General features: G+C 32.0%; 1 protein-coding gene across 1 annotated transcript; it reads right to left on the reverse strand.

The window, feature by feature from the left end:
• Nucleotides 1-1,182: 1,182 nt before the first annotated feature.
• Nucleotides 1,183-1,542, reverse strand: LOC105793077 (E3 ubiquitin-protein ligase MPSR1). Its single transcript, XM_012622014.1, has one exon. It carries the CDS (start codon nt 1,540-1,542, stop codon nt 1,183-1,185), a length of 360 nt encoding a protein of 119 aa, XP_012477468.1.
• Nucleotides 1,543-16,608: the final 15,066 nt, after the last annotated feature.

The raw sequence follows: 16,608 nt of genomic DNA on the forward strand, positions 1-16,608 counted from the left end.
TGAAGCAAATGTAATTAGCATTTATTTATCTTAACCAAACGTAATTTTCATACTATCTTCATTAATCTTCAGACTTGGTTTATAAAAATAAAGTTTCGAAACTGCATTGTCCAATACAACTAAAAATCAGGTCATTACAATATCAATACGTGCCGGTACCAAGAGAAAAGGATATGCTCATCAGTACAATACTTAGTACATTGTTTTGGACCCAGAGTAAATCAAGAAAGAAAGAAAAAATCCTTTATTTTTATTTTTTATGAATATTGGAATTTGAAAATTCTTAATCTTATTTTTAAAACAAAAATACAATCATGTCACATCAAATTAAGCTTGAATTTGAGGATTTGGATTTCCAAAACTTTTACCCAAATCTTAGATTCCAAAACCGCTATTAATGAAATCTTATTCTAAGTTTTTTGTGGAACTATTTGCAGCCATTATTTATCTCAATCATACATAGCAATGCCATCCTAGAGGAGGAATAATTGTTCTAATAAAGGAATATCTTACGTAGAATGTGTTGCTTTCTTTAATTATTTACAAAGGTGGTTCGAATGACTTGTTGGTGACAAATTATTTATAATCTAACATAGTACTGTTGCTTTGTTAATCTGGGTGAAAATAAAGCCAATAAAATGGTTAAAATCTATTGGAACATGAGATAAAAGAAGTGGATCATGTGCTTCAATATTTGTTTCATTTAGCAAGAGAGAAAGTCTTTGGCAAGCTTCTATTAATTGATTTAATCTTAAAGGCCATAACAAAATTTGTCAGCGGGAAGCTGTACCTATTTAATCAGCGAAGCCTCTTGGTATAAATGTACCAAGAAACCTTTAACATAAGAAAGGGAATGTCAGTTGGGGGCTTACTGCACTATTTTCGCAGATGTTCAAGGGACAATGCACACATCACCATGTTGGGTTTCTTATTATATCATTGTAGAAGGCATCATATTTGGTTTTCTTTTACAATATCTGGTTTCGTTCTTGTTACTACTTTTTTTTCAAACGTTTGCAGATATTGTAATGCTTGCAATCAATCTCTTTTTCTCAATCTGTACCTTTAAGTTTTATATTTGCATAAACTATCATCTACAGCTCCAACAAATGACTAAATCTTAACAAAAGTTATCCAATAACACAGGAAATAAATGAAAGAATGAAAAGTTGATATCTAAGCCTAATTCGTTGGCATCTCGAACCGGCAAAAAGGACAATAATGGCTCTGCTTCAGCCAGTTTTCGATGCAATCCCCATGAAAAGTATGAGAACAAGGCATCCGAGAAGCATAAAACCCAACTTCGAGCTCCTCCAAGCATATCATGCAATCTTCTTGGTCTCCATCTTCTACTCTTACCATCCTTACCATCTCCTTAACCAATGACTCTTTAGCCGGAACCATACCATAGTTACTGCTTTCAAACTCCAATGCCGATTCAGCCAAAGCTCTTCCCATCGAAACCCCGTCACTGTCCACAATGGAGACGTGTATTACTGATCGTAAGGGCAAGACTTCCCGATTAGTTCCTATGCTACGCATCCCACGTACAAAGATTTCATTAACGAAGTTGTGATAAGCAAGGGAGGCCGTGTTGATTCAGAGTCTTCTAAACGTGGGAAACAGAGCTTGGTCAAGCAGGTACTGGTTTTCCAGAATGTCGAGCTCGAAACGAAAGGTTTCTCGTAAGGACGTATGGTTGGTGATGGTGGAGATGTCTGCTAAGAAATCATGGTGGACGGGTATGAAAACAAAGTCAATGGTTAATTCAATATTGATGAACTGGGAAGCAATATCATGAGATTGCGAGATGATGTTGTCTTCGAAAGTATGCTGCTGAAAGATATGGGGTTGAAGCCATTAAGAAAAACTTCAGAAACAAGAGAGCTTTAAAGCAACCAGACTAAGTTTAAACTTGAGAGAAGAAAGAAAGCTTTAAGAAATCAGATAAGTTTCTAGTTCTCGTAATACTATTTTATAAGACGTCAGTGGCGGTTTAAAAGTATTGGATTAGAAAGAGGAAATCTCATTTATTAAGGGGCTATATTATAAATATTCCAATTGTTGTAATAGAATTTATAAGTGGAATGGACTCCGATTTCCACTTGTAGCTTTAGGAATTCGAGGATTACTTCCTACATACTCCATGCTATGCTACGAATTGTCGATCCCTAAAACCAGTAGAATCTTGGACGACAGAAATTTTTGGAATTACAGTTGAGCTTCAATTCCATGGCTGCCTTTGCATTTCCCTACACACTCTCTCTCACAAAACCTTCCATTTCAAAGTCCTTAACTACCCCTCACCATGTAAAGCTTCTGGTTTCACCTACGACCAGGAAAAACACTTCAAACACTTGCAGCTGCAGTGCCCAAAATACCCGTTGTGCTCCTTCAAATTCCCCACTATAAGTAAAATAATTATGCTGAAATGATTACAATTAAGAATTAAACTAGTATAAAGTACCGCGGATGAAAATTTTGAAAACAACCTAATGGAACTCATTTATAGCATATACACTTATTAAGATTGAAGACCACATATTACATTGCAGATAAAGGGGATCGAATCTACATGTTCAAAGATTCAAGATCTTTGCCTTAGATAAAAATGTCAAAGACTCATTGGTTTAAGTGTTATCCTTTTTGACGTTGTTTGTGAAGTCAAAATCAAATTTGGCCTTTCCCCAACTAACAAAATTTTTAAAGGGATCGAAATTAAGTTGTAAATTTTAAGGGATTAAAGTATAATTTTAATAATTATATTAATTTATTGTTTCATAATTTTTAAAGGAAATAAATTGAAGTTTTATCACATTAGGGGTTTAGAATGCAATTCAACTATCATATTAGCTTATAATTTCATAATCTTTAATGAAAATGAAATGGAATCCCTACCATTTTAGGGACAGCCTCTATTTATATCTTGGCATTGTTCCTATATATTAATAGTGTATCAAATAATTTAAGATTACATTATCAGTGAAAATTTTCTACCATTTATCTATAATAATTTGTGGGAGAATATTTGATGTACTGTTGGTGCATAAATCCATGCACCATTAGTGAATAAAAATATGAGGAGGACTTATAAATAAATATAAATAAATTTCTTTAAACATAATTAAATAATAATTAATTATAAAGAAACCCTACAACCTAAACACGAGATCTTAAACAAAATAACTCCTATGTAATGTTGATTGTAAAGGTTTTAGTAACAAGTTAAAAAAAATCAATTAAGTCCTTTTAAAATATGGTTATAAGATTTTTTAAAAATTGACCCGTTTGCCGGTTGGCACGAATATTTCGTCTGTCACTTTTGACACGTTTTCTTTCGGTGGGATTATTGTTTTGGTGTTCCAGAAGCTTTCGTCTAGTTATGGAGGAGGATCTAGCAAATCTCCATATAATTGACGATGATGAGGATGCTTTCAAGGAAGCAGCGGCCGTTGTGGAAGAAGATTACAAGTTCTGTGTGGTGGGAAGATGCTTAACTGACAATGTGGTTCATTTTCCTTCACTGTGAAATACGATTGCTAATTTGTGGCATCCAATATGAGAGATTTCTACTACGAATCTTGGTGGTAAAAGTTATTTGTTTCAATTTTTTATGCTGTTAATCTGAACAGGATGCTGGAAGGTACACCCTGGTTTTTTAACATCTGATCTTGATTCGAAAGATGTGATGACCCGATGACTGTCCCTTTGGATTTTGCTGATTTTTGGGTCTAGATTCATGATCTTCCCCAGGTTCCATGGCATGCCAGTTTGAAATTTTTTGGGGGGGTTATCAAATATATGGCACTTCGATTTCAGTATTAGGATCATGAAGGTATATGCGGATCAAAGCTCAGATAGATACCAGAATGCCCTTGAAAAGGAAAAAAAAATGTTAGTTGGCAAGGATCAGATTGTTTATGCTCGATTTCAATATGAAAAGTTAAGTCTTTTCTGTTTCTTGTGTGGCAAACTAGGTCATGGTGAAAACTTCTGCCCAGTTTGGGTTAGGATTGATTCGAGCTGTGTTGCCTTTGGGTGGGATGCTTCTCCGCTGGCTTCGATGAAAAAAAGAATGGCTGGTCTTAGTCGGTGGTTACGTGAGCCTGATAGTTCGATCATCTCGAAAGTAGAAAATGAAAGTGGGCTTTCAAGGAGTAATTCAAGGGATAATGGGAATCATGGGCGGTTTTTAAGGGATGGATTGGTTATTCCTTCTCAAAAACTCAATCATAATCTAAGTGGTGCAAAAATTATGGGAGGTGAGAGGAGTAGGCCACTAATGAAATCCATGGAAAATGGGCCAAATATAGGAGGCCCAAATGTTAATGGAGCAATGGAATTATCTTCGAATAGAGAAGAGAACCCGATTCCAATTGTTGAAGGGAAGAAAAGGCAACGAACAGTGGGTGAGTCTTCTACTGCTGTTCTCGGAGATGAAACAGAAGAACGCCATGAGATATCGACTAGCTCTGCCAAGTAGGGCGGTTGGGCACAATGAAAACATTAAGCTAGAATGTTGGTGGTTTGGGATACCACAGACAGTGAACCATCTCAGGAACAAGCTGAGAGAAGTTTCTCCCCAGATTTTGTTTCTCTTTGAAACAAAAATTAGTGCAAAGAAAATGGAAGGTGTTAAAAGTGTGGATTTTAGAATGGTATCGATGTAGGGGCATTGGGTTCTAAAGGCGGTTTATCGTTGGGTTGGAAAAATGGTTTCTTGGTGAGCTTGCGTAGTTTCTCAAACTTCCACATTGATGTAGTTATCAACATAATTAGAATGTGGGACCTTATTCGCCAGATGGGACAGGATCAATTGCTACCATGGCCGGTGATAGGCGATTTTAAGGAAATATTGTTCTCTTCTGAGAAAAGAGGAGGTCGTATGCGGTCAGAAAGGCAAATGAAGAATTTTCGTAATGTGTCGGAGGAATGTGAATTGACCATTTGAGGTTTAATGGCAGATGGTATACTTGGGAGAGAGGTAGGCTAGCCTCGAATAATATTAGGGAGTGTCTAGATAAAAAAAAGTTTGATAAATCTTGACGGATAAATTATTTATCGCTATAGACTTAACTGTCATATGAAAGTTTATTTACAGTGAATTATGAATAAAGATAAAATATATTGTAAGAATATTTATTTTCACACCCCAAATAAAAATAATAAGTAAATTTTTTTTTGAAAAAATCACACTTTTATTAATTAAATGAAAATCACGCGGAAAAAAAGGTTACAAATAATCTAGCTCATATGTAATGTATATACTAAAAATTTATTTATTATTTTTTCTCACATGAAAATAAATTTATAAGATACTAATAATAATATACTTGTTCCTCGACAATACTCTTGTTCCTCGACAATACTCTATGGTTCAACTGTAGGTTCGAACTTTGGAGACAATATTGTTAGAAGAAACAGTCATGAACCCGAACATGGACCATAAAAAAGACATACATAATATCAAAAAATACTATATGATTCAACTTCAGATTCTTCTTCCTTTTTTTCATCTACTGGTGTAGCTTCCTCTAGTTTTGCTTGTTACTTTTGATCTTCTTCACGCCAGGTGAAACACGTATATATTAAAATCAGTATCACAAACACCACTGTGATGCATACCATCACTGTTCCAAATATATTCTTTCTCAACTTATCTTTAAAATCTGTATTTTCAAATAAAACAATTATGTTAGATAATTATAATACAAGTTCGAATATCAATATCCAATATTAAGGAACAAATTTTTCATGCATGAACAAGACAATAAAATAATTATAAATATACATATATATAATGTTGAAGAAAAAATGCCCATTCTTGGTAGCTAGCTCGAAATCTTAATAAAAAGCTAATTTGGTTGAAAAATTCTTCTTCTTCCAACGGTAACTCCAAGCTTTAGTGTGTCTCTATTTATAGTAGTTTTATGCTTAACTTAGGCTAACTAGGGTTATTTAAACACTTTTTTTTAATTCAATAAATGAGGATATGCTTTTAGGATTAAGTATAGACTAAGATATTTGGATTTAAAGTTTGCCAAGTTAAAGGTTTCAGTTACATGGGAGCTTAGTTTAGGCTTATATTTTGTATTCTTGTAATGAGTCCTTCACTGATTTTTTGATGTATTGTTGTGTGAATTTGTTGTGTTGAAGTTTCAGATTCAATAGGACCTTCTACGAGTAGAGATAAAGGTAAGGAAAAGCTAGTTTGAGCTTTCGGCTTTTTGGCAAAAGCGTAGTTGGTGAGTGTTTGGAATAATTACTTGTGGACATGATTCAATATATTATTTGGGAATTTAGTAGTAGCCTAAACCCCTACTCTAAATTCCGAGTGTAAGCTTTCTCATACCTATGTTATCTTGTGAACAAAATGTTTATGTGTTTGTGAATATGTGAATTGAAATGAGATGCTATAACATGAGATATGTGGTTACCATAATTGTTGTGAAAGTGCAAATATGTACATGTTATGTATATGTTAAATGTTAGTGACAGTGTTTTGCTAAAAGATGCAAATATGCAGTGATTGTGCATGGATAATCGGCAAGTGATATGTGATTGACTTTGAATATTTTGACATTGTGATCTTGGAACCATTGGATATAGTTGGCATGCCATAGGATTGTGAGCACTCACCTATATGTACAGTGAGGCCTTGGGACATGTTACAAGGATAAGGGAATGTGAGCTAAGCTCCATTCAACGGGACATGTGAGGGGAAATAAGGAGAGTGTTAGCTTTATGCTACACTTTTGGGATATATTTGACTCTATGAGTCTATGTTTGGTGTGTTGGTGTAATACCCCGAAAATTACTATAGTAAGATAATATCCCTGATATAGTAAATTAAGGAAATAAAGTGATAAAAAGGGTAATTTTGAGTTATGTCAACATTGGGCAATATATTATGACATATTAATTCAAGAAATGATTAGATCGTAAAAGTGAGAAAAACTTTGTTGCCCAAGAGTAAATACCCAAAATTTGAGAGGTTAAAGTGTAAATATGAAAAGTTAAAGGATCAATAGTGTAAATATTTCTAAAAACTAAGGAAAATGGATGAATTAGGACCAAATTGAAAAGGTGAAGAATTTTAAGGGACTGAATTGCAATTTTAACAAATTAAGTGATGACTCAAGGACTAAATTTCAAAAGATTATAAAAGGCAAAATGGTCAATTAGAGAGAGAGAGAATTCTAGAAGGAAATGATGATGTTGGTGATATTTTTAATTAATTAATTAGATAATTGTTATTTAATTAATATTTAATTAATATTTTTAGTATTATTTTATTATTAAATGATTAATATAAAAGGGATGCACCAATGTGAGAAGAAGAAGAAAGAAAGAAAGTTTTCTGTTCTTTACAATTTGGTCCTTTTTACCAAAAATCCACCATTTTCACCTAGAAATCAAAAGAATTTCCATAGCTTCCAAGAGAGAAAAATATAAGGAGACAATGGGGAGCTAGAATATCAAGTTAGATTCAAGAAATAGAAGCTGAAGGAGAGGGAAAACCAAGTTAAAGATTGAAGTCAATAGCACAAAGTAAGAACATTAAGATTTCAATATATTTTTGAGTTTGATATTATTGAAAAAGTAGGAAATTAATGTTAATGTAGAGTTTCCTTATATAAGGTTCTATATTCTTGTTATGTTAGTAAAGGAAATAAGAGAAAGTGATAGAAAATATTGAAGAGAAAGGAAAGGAAAGTGTTATAAATTTAGTTATCAACATTTTACATTAAAACAGTTTTGAGACAACAGCAGTAATCTGACTTTGAAAATTTGCCAAAAATCATAGAAATTTAATTAGAGGATGAAAAAATATAGAATTAAAGCTTATTGATTCTATTTTCTCATAGAAGAAACGTGTAAGTAATGGAATTGTAAATCGTGAGATATAATAAATTTTGTGAGAGAAGGTCAGAATGATTTCGGGTTCCCCTGTTCTGATTTTGGAAAATCATAAAAATTTTAATAAAAAATAATTAGGGGCTTAAATTTATATATTTAAAATACTTAATGAGTCTATTTTTCAATAGAAACAAGCAGTAACATCATTCGAATCCCGTACGAGGAGATAATTAAGTTTTAGTGAAGAAGGGTCGAAACTGTCAGACAACAGAACAGAGGTGAATTTAAAGAATAAACTGTACTTATTGGCTAAACAAAAAATTCTAAAAATTTTATGGTAAGAATATATGTGATTCTAGTTTTAGGGAAAATTTGTGGATACTTATTTGGAGTTCTGTAGCTAAAGATTAAAATAATTTAGTGACTGTGACTCAAATGGACAGCTTTGAATAAATTTACAAGTAAATAGTGAAATCATAGATAATGTTACTTATAAGCATGTTATATAAATTAAGGATGTGGAATGGAGAGGAGAGGAGGAATATATATATATATGAATATTCAGCTAGCATGGATAATTTGCACGTTTTAGGCTCAGGGACTAAATTGAATAAAAGTAAAACTTTATAGGTAATTTTCTAAAATGTCAAAAATGACCAAATTGCATGAATTGGATTGTTTATTTATTTAAATTTTACAAGAATTTATTTTTCTGAGCCTAAGGATTAAAAATCGTCATTAATTAAAAGCTTAGGGGCAAAATAGTAATCTTGCCTAGAGCATTAATTGAATGTATCAAATTATGAAATGAATGAAAATGATGATCAAATTTATTTATAAAGATCCGAATGAATCAAATACGAGACTTGAACATGGAAAAGAAAAGACATCGGATTAGTGAAATTGTAAACACGAACAAGTAACGAGGTAAGTTCGTGTAACTTGAATTATATTCTTAAATGCTTGAAATGTTGTTATTGATGTGAATATGATTTGAATGTTCATTGTATGAAAATTGATGAAACATTGATATATTTGATAAAAAGGGGAAGAAATCCTGGTTGAATTGAAGGAAAAATTCGATGGATCTCTGAAAAAGAATTTATGGTAAAAAGGATTTAGCCCGGACGGGTGATCCTATCCTGATATAGTTCTCCCGAAGAATATATGTGAAAAAGATCTAGCCCGGACGAGTGATCTTGATATAGCCCTCCCGAAGAATATGTGGAAAATGGATTTAGCCCGGACGGTAATCCGAATTAGGGTCTGAATTTAGCCTAGACTGGTAATTCAGATCCAAGCTCATTAGAGTAATTGTCGTTGCAGGGGATTTATCCTGGACTGGTAATCCCGACAATACTCTATGAGTTTATATTACAGGGGATTTAGCCAGATGTAATCCATTGTAAGAAATGAGGTTCATGAGTGTGCTCTTTTGCGGGATTTAGCCTGGTAGTAATCCATTGTAAGAAATGAGGTTCGTGGGAGTGTGCTCTCGAATTGGAAAATGTGCGACATGAATATGAATTGACGGACCCGAATTTGTACACTAAAGTGTACCCCTGAAAATCCATCGAAATTCCAGAAAATTCAACGGGATAAAAATAGAAAATGATAAGTACTTAAAATCATGAAATTAAACTTGAAATACATAGAAATGATAATTATTTGATATCTTTGAAATATGACATAGAAAATACATGTATGTGAAACTTGCTCGATAATTATGCATATTCAAGATTATGAACTGCTCATGGAATAAATATACATTGAACTTATAGAAAATTATGGTACATGAAATATTGTCATAATGAATTGAATGATTTACATTTAAGAAGAAACAACAAGAAAATGATATGTATCATGACATGTAAATATAAGATTATCTTTGATACGTTGATACAAGGAAAATTATGTGTATTAGGACAAGTAATAAATTTAAGTGAAACATGGTGAGAAAATAAGTTTGTCAATATTAAAGTACGCTAACCATTGTTGTTGCTTGAAGTTTACACAAGTGCCAAATTACTGTTGAATGGTAATATGTTTAATTATAAGGCGCATTGGAATGGTAAGTGCTTAGATGAAAATATAATTGAGCTTATGAAAGAGTGGAAATGTTTCAGTTATGTAATTTCTTATAAAAAGATTTGTTATGTGATACACCCATATGAATCCTGCACCTAATTCGAAAATAAAAAAAAATTTAAAATCTATATATATATATATATATATTTAGAATTCTATGAAAAATTCCCTATGATTCCGATTTAATCCCAGTAGGTTCCTAATGAATGTTTTGAGCTTTAAGGGTCCAATAGAGGGACGTTATGATTATTTTCAGAATATGAATAATAAATGACTCATAATTATTGAAAATGTTCAGTAAACTCTGGTAATGCCTCGTGTCCTATTCCGACAACGGATACGGGTAGGGGGTGTTACAATTGGAGATCCGCGTATCTGATGAGTGATGATAGAGCTCTCTTTTATGTTTCATAGCTCAAGTGCCAAACTATCTTAAATTATGAATATGTGTGTATTGTGATATGTGTTTATATGACACGTGACCATTATGCAATTTATCTATAAACCTATCTTTGAATATTGTGATATATGCTTGAATGTCAGATGATTATATGTGTAATAGGATATATGCTTAAAAGTGAATATGTTTACCATGTAAAAGAATTAATAATAATGCACGAGTAAGTATATTATAACACTAAAGTTGGATCTTTAAGGTTAGGCTATATGGTTGTTTCATTGATGCTTGATGAATTGTTTGCATGATAGTTATTCTAGGCATTTACTGAGCTTGTTAAGCTCATCCACTCCCTTCTTTAACCATTACAGATTAGTTGTGTGCCTGTAACAACCTGTTTTTCAATAGTGTTGGAAACAGTGGTTTTGAGGCCACAAATCCGTTGAGTAAGTTCGTAAATATAATTATTTAATATTTAAGAGTCAAATTTGGTATTAAAAGCGTTTTTTATATGGTAATTTATGTTATATAAATGATTAATTAAGTTCAAGTAGTAAGACCTTAAAGTTAAGTAGTTTTAGAAAATGAGCTATTAGGACCTCGTTTCTATAAACCGAGTCATAAATATTTTATAAATATTTATGGAGTTTTATTAAGGTTGTGTACAGTTTAGTTAAGAAATTTTAATGTTTCGATAGTTAATTAAGCAAAAAGGACTAAATCATAAAAGTTAAAAAGTCAATCGCTATTAGTTTAAAGGTGTTAATTGATTAAAGAATTATAATTGGATGGCCTTAATGGATAAATAAACCATCCTTAAAATATTGGGACGGTGGATGCTTTAATTTCTTTTAATTTTATAAGTTTTATAAGTTATTTTATTATTAAAGATAAAGGTTAAAATAGTAATAATAAGAAAACATAAGGTTTTCTTCTTCATTTTGGCTTGTTGATCACTGAAATACACCATAGGCAAGATTCAAGCTTTGGTTCTTCTTTGGATGATGCATGGTAAGCCATTTTTCATCCGTTTCATACAATTTTTATGTTTTTGATATCATTGCAACTAGGTCCAGTTAACTCGTGCCTTCATTTTTGAAACTATTAAAGATTTTTAATATTTTCATTGATTAAAATTTGTGATTTTAGATGTTAAATGACGAATTTGAAGTGTTAGTTGATATTTAAAAGTATTTTGTTAAGGGATTTTTTTATGAATTTAACGATTAAGGGTTAAATTGCTAAAATGATAGAAATACGGGGACTTGATGTCAAATTGTTGTAAAAATGGGCTGTATTGGATGCCATGAATATTTTTTTTGGCATGAGTTTGCATTAAAAATGGTTAATTTGCATGTTTTAGGTTTAGGGACTAAATTGAATAAAAGTAAAATATTAGGGGCAATTTTATAAAATGTCAAAAATGAATAAATTGCATAAAATAGATTATTTTAGTATCTAAATTAATAAATTGAATGAAATTATTAATTGAGATCAATGTCGAGTGGAAAATCAGGAAGAATAGAAAATTACCAAAAAACCCCTATACTTTGACAATTCTGCAATTTAGTCAGGTAAGTTTGTATGGTTCAAAATATAATATTTATATGAATTGTTGAATAATTTAGATGGTACAAATGATGTATTTAATTGTTGCTGAGGAATTGTTAGTTGAGATATGTCAAAAAATTTGATTGCTCAGATTGGATTAAACACGGGATAGAGTACAGTCGTGATATGACATGTTGTAGGGGATTGGAGTGGAGATGGTTTGAAGAGATGTATATATTTGTTTCCCGAGTAAATCGAGGTTCAACATTTGTTGCGAACTCTTGTGTTACACTCCCTGTTTGGTGTGTTTCGGTTGGACTTACTCTTATGAGCTTTGGCGTGTTACATTTGTACTAGCTCTTGTGAGCATTTGATGTGTTTTGGAGGGATTGACTCGTATGAGCATCTGACGTATTATGGTTGGACCGATGATGTACTTCTATCCGTAAGTCGTTCTTCAAATTTGAAATCTCGGTAAGGTAATGTTCAATGAAAGTATGTTTATGTTCATGAAATTGATGATTTCAAATGATGTTGTTCATGTATATGACTCACCTTATGTTAGTTCAAGTGATTTATGAGTTGATGCTCTAACATGTATTATGAATGATGCTTAGGTTTGTGCCAAACTTATAATTGGATTATATCATACTTAGCCTTAATGAAATACCTTGAAACGGTAAGTGTTCAGTTGGTAATATGCTTATGTACATGAAAAGGTGGTATAAATTAAAGCATGTAATTTCTTATGAAATGGTTTATCATGTTGTTGAATCCAAAAGAGCTATGTTTAAATACACTAGCTTGTAGCCATGGTTGATGTTATGCTTATATCTTGTGTCTTATGCATATGAAACGGGTGAAGAAAGGTAATGAAATAGTAAGTTCATAGTTGAAATGAAATATGATGAAAAGGGAACGGTGAGTTGAAAGATATACTTATATGTGAGGAATTTGCTTATGCTATGGATGAATATACCTAGTTCATGAAAAAATATACTAATTAGTGAATTAATTTTATTTAAGCTAAAGTAAGCAAATGCAATGGAAAGTAAGTAAATGGAAGGGTTCAAAGTCTTATAAAATCCTACTATGCTAGGAATGATAAGTATATGTGGTGTTGATAGACTTATTCCTTTGTGAGTTGATAACTATGGTTTGACAAATCTCGAGGCATGGGTATAGGTTTCTATTTACCTTATAAAATTTATTATTGAAATGAAATGTTATGTTTAAAGTTTATACGAGCTTACTAAGCATTTATTGCTTACATAGTCATCTTTCTCTTACTTTACAGATGATCGAAAGCTCGATCGGTTTAGAAGCTCGTTAGAGAACTATCACACTATCCAAAGATTATATTGGTAGATTTTGATGTTTTAATCTAGGTTATAATGACATGTATAGGTGGACTTCTGGTTTATGTTAGTTGATGAGTTTGGCATGTATATGTCATTTTGGTTGATATAACATTGGTACTTTTGATGCCTTGTTGATGTGTGTTATTTTGAAAATGTTTTAATGCATGTTTGAATGGCCAAAGTGGTAGGTGATGAATTGACCTCAACATGGTCAAGTTATGGTATGCTTTAGAAAGGTTTTGAATAGATGTGCATGATTGAAATATGGTATGCATATATGTTGGTTGTTGGTACCATTTGGAAATGGCTAGATTTGTGTCATTTAGATGGTTTTGATACATGTGAGAAATGGTCCAAATGGTAAGGTTATTTTGATATGGCATGAATCTAATATGGTATGGTTGGTATGTGTCAAATGTGATATGTTTTGGTATGTTTATAATGAGACCAAGTGGAGTTATGCTTTGAGCTAGATATGAACTATTTGTAATGGTATAAATGTGGTCAATTTATGATGAGTTTTGATATGGAAATGAATTAAGTGTTGATGAAGGAAATGTGTTAAGTACATGTATATGTTTAGGTTAATTGTATGTTTACATTTGAGGTGCTTATATGGCATATTGGTTGAATGGAATTTGGTATAAAGATTTGGTCATTTTATGCATGATTTGGGTGTATTTTAAGGCTTTGTGTATATGTGCAAGTGGCTTGTAGGTTCATTTTCTAAAGGGTGAAAGAAATGGCTTGATTTTGGTCATTTTCTTATCCACACGGCCTAAGACAAAGGCGTGTGTGACACACGGCCATGTGACACGGTCGTGTGTCACCTTTGGGTTTTAAAGGTTTCATTTCAAGTGTTACACGGGCGTATGGCTTGGCCATATGACCCAAGTCAAAGAGTTACATAGGCATAGACACGAGCTGGGACACGACCGTGTCCCTAATTCGATTGTTGCACGGCCTGAGACACGGGGGTGTGTATCAGCCGTGTGAGTCACCTGCAGTGTGAATTTTTCTAATTTTTTCCTCAATGTTTCAAATGTTCCCGATTTAGTCCCGAATCGTTTCTAGAGTGTTTCTAAGTCCACGAGGGCTCGAATAAGGGACGATATGCTTGTGTATGAATAAAGTATACTATGATTAATGAAATGTTTGAAAATGAATGTTTTATGTTACGATTTTATGGTAATACTCTGTAACCCTATTTCAGCGATGGATACGGGTTAGTGGTGTTACAGTGCCGGTGTGATTTTGAGAGGTGATCCAAGCAAGACTTTTGCATTATTTCTTAGGTATTTTATATTTATTTATATTTTGGGGAATGAGGCAATGTGGTAGACTTGTTTATAGCCATGTTAACTTCTACACATTTTACTAGTTTTTGGTTCGGTTTATCAGGATTACATGTTATTATTATGCTTGAGTTCATGAACATGAGAATGAATTGACGTTACTTTCTCGAACACAATTTTGTGATATTGAACTGTTAATTAGGCTGTTGAATGATTACTTTTCGAAGTAATTGATGTATGATGTTTAGAAACTAAATTGGAATAGATTAATTGCATATGTAAGTAGCATTTTTGAGGTTTGGAGCAGAGGTATCAATAATAGGGGTTTTAAAATAAATACCTCTGTATTTTGAAACATACAGGAAGTTAGAATAGGGATTTGGTATCGATACCTTTTCTCGAGTATCAATACTCGGGGTAAATTTATTGATACTTTATGACAGATACCGATAATTTTTGAGACTTGGGTTTTTAGTCGAGAAACAAAATACAAATTTGGCATCATTTTTCCAGGTGGTATCGATACCATACAGAGAAAATATTGATACCTTGGTGTCAGTATTGATACCTACGGACATGTTTTGGGAATTTCGCTAAATGGACCTCATGCATGTTCTAAATTGTTTATCAGACTAGTTATTTAGCATTTAGCAATGGTAACTATCTTGAATGATTGACTTAAAACCTATAATAACAATAAAATGATGGACGTTTTGTTTACAATGAGTTTTCTACTTGATGTATGTGACATGAGACGATGGTGTGGCATCTCGATATTCGGCCTGACATCTAGGTCGGGTATGGGGTGTTACTTATATTTTGTACGTGCATTTGAAATATTTCACATAAACATAATGATTAAAAAATGTAAATTTAAAATGGTTAAAAATATAATTTATAATTTCATATCAAAATCTATCTTCTATATTGTTTTTTATTTAAAATTTAATAATTTTAAAAAGAATAAATTTATATAAATTTATTATGAGATAATAATTTAATATATATTTGGACTATTTATTTATTTATGTTGTGTAGATATTTTGGATTATATTTTAATTATTTTTCTTGTATTTGTATTATTTGGGAGTTCGTTTGTATCATTTAAACTATTTATTTTAATGATCGGTCAGAAATATTTAAAGGGTTTGGCAAATTATAAATTTATTTAATATAATTATAAGATAAATTATTTTATAATTAATGGTTGACATCCAAGCAAAGTGGGATGTAAAAGCTAGCTATTATAAATTTAAAAATATATTACAAAGATTAAAAGATTTTTCTATGTTTCTTCTAAACTTAGATATATCTTCCATTAAATAGTCGAAGCTATCTTTGATTCCAAGTTGTCTATTTGTATGTTTTTAACAAGATATCAAGTTGAATTAGAAAGTTCATTGTGAATGATGGAGGTTTCCAACCCAGAGAACAAATAAAAAGAAGAGATATTTTGAAGGAACTCTTTCAAAACTACGGGGTACTTCCAACCCAAGATTTCTAGTGGAACTCTTTGCGGCCATAAGTTATCTCAATCATGCATACAAATGTTACCTAAGAATGTGTTGCTTTCTTTAATTATTTATATCGGTGGTTTGAATGGCTTTGTCGGTGACAGATTATTTATAATCTAACACAGTACTGTTACTTTGTTAATCTGGATGAAAGTAAAGCAGATAGAATGGTTTAAATCTATGGAACCATGGGATGAGAGAAGTGAGTATGCTTCAATTGTTTCAATATTTGTTAGGCTCTAAACTCGGTGAAAGTTTCCCTATTTATTCAGTGAACCCTCTGTGCATAAATATACTAAGGAACCTTTAACATAAGAAAAGGAAAGTCAGTTTCATTGGGGGCTTACTGCACTATTTATTTCATGTAATTAAGTGTTATTTCATCAAACCATTTCTGCATATGTTCAAGGCACATTCACCATATTGGATTTCTTATTACGTCATTGTAGAAGACATCATATTTGGTTTGCTTTTGCAATCTCTGGTTTTGTTCTTATTGCTGTTGTTTTGTTTTCAAAGGTTTGCACTCTCTTTTTCTCAAA

Source organism: Gossypium raimondii, chromosome 8 (genome assembly GCF_025698545.1).
Source record: "Gossypium raimondii isolate GPD5lz chromosome 8, ASM2569854v1, whole genome shotgun sequence".
NCBI lineage: Eukaryota > Viridiplantae > Streptophyta > Magnoliopsida > Malvales > Malvaceae > Gossypium > Gossypium raimondii.

What these genes read in the sequence shown, in the direction of transcription:
- LOC105793077 (XM_012622014.1), bottom strand. Translation starts at nt 1,542, where the DNA reads ATGCGTAGCATAGGAACTAATCGGGAAGTCTTGCCCTTACGATCAGTA.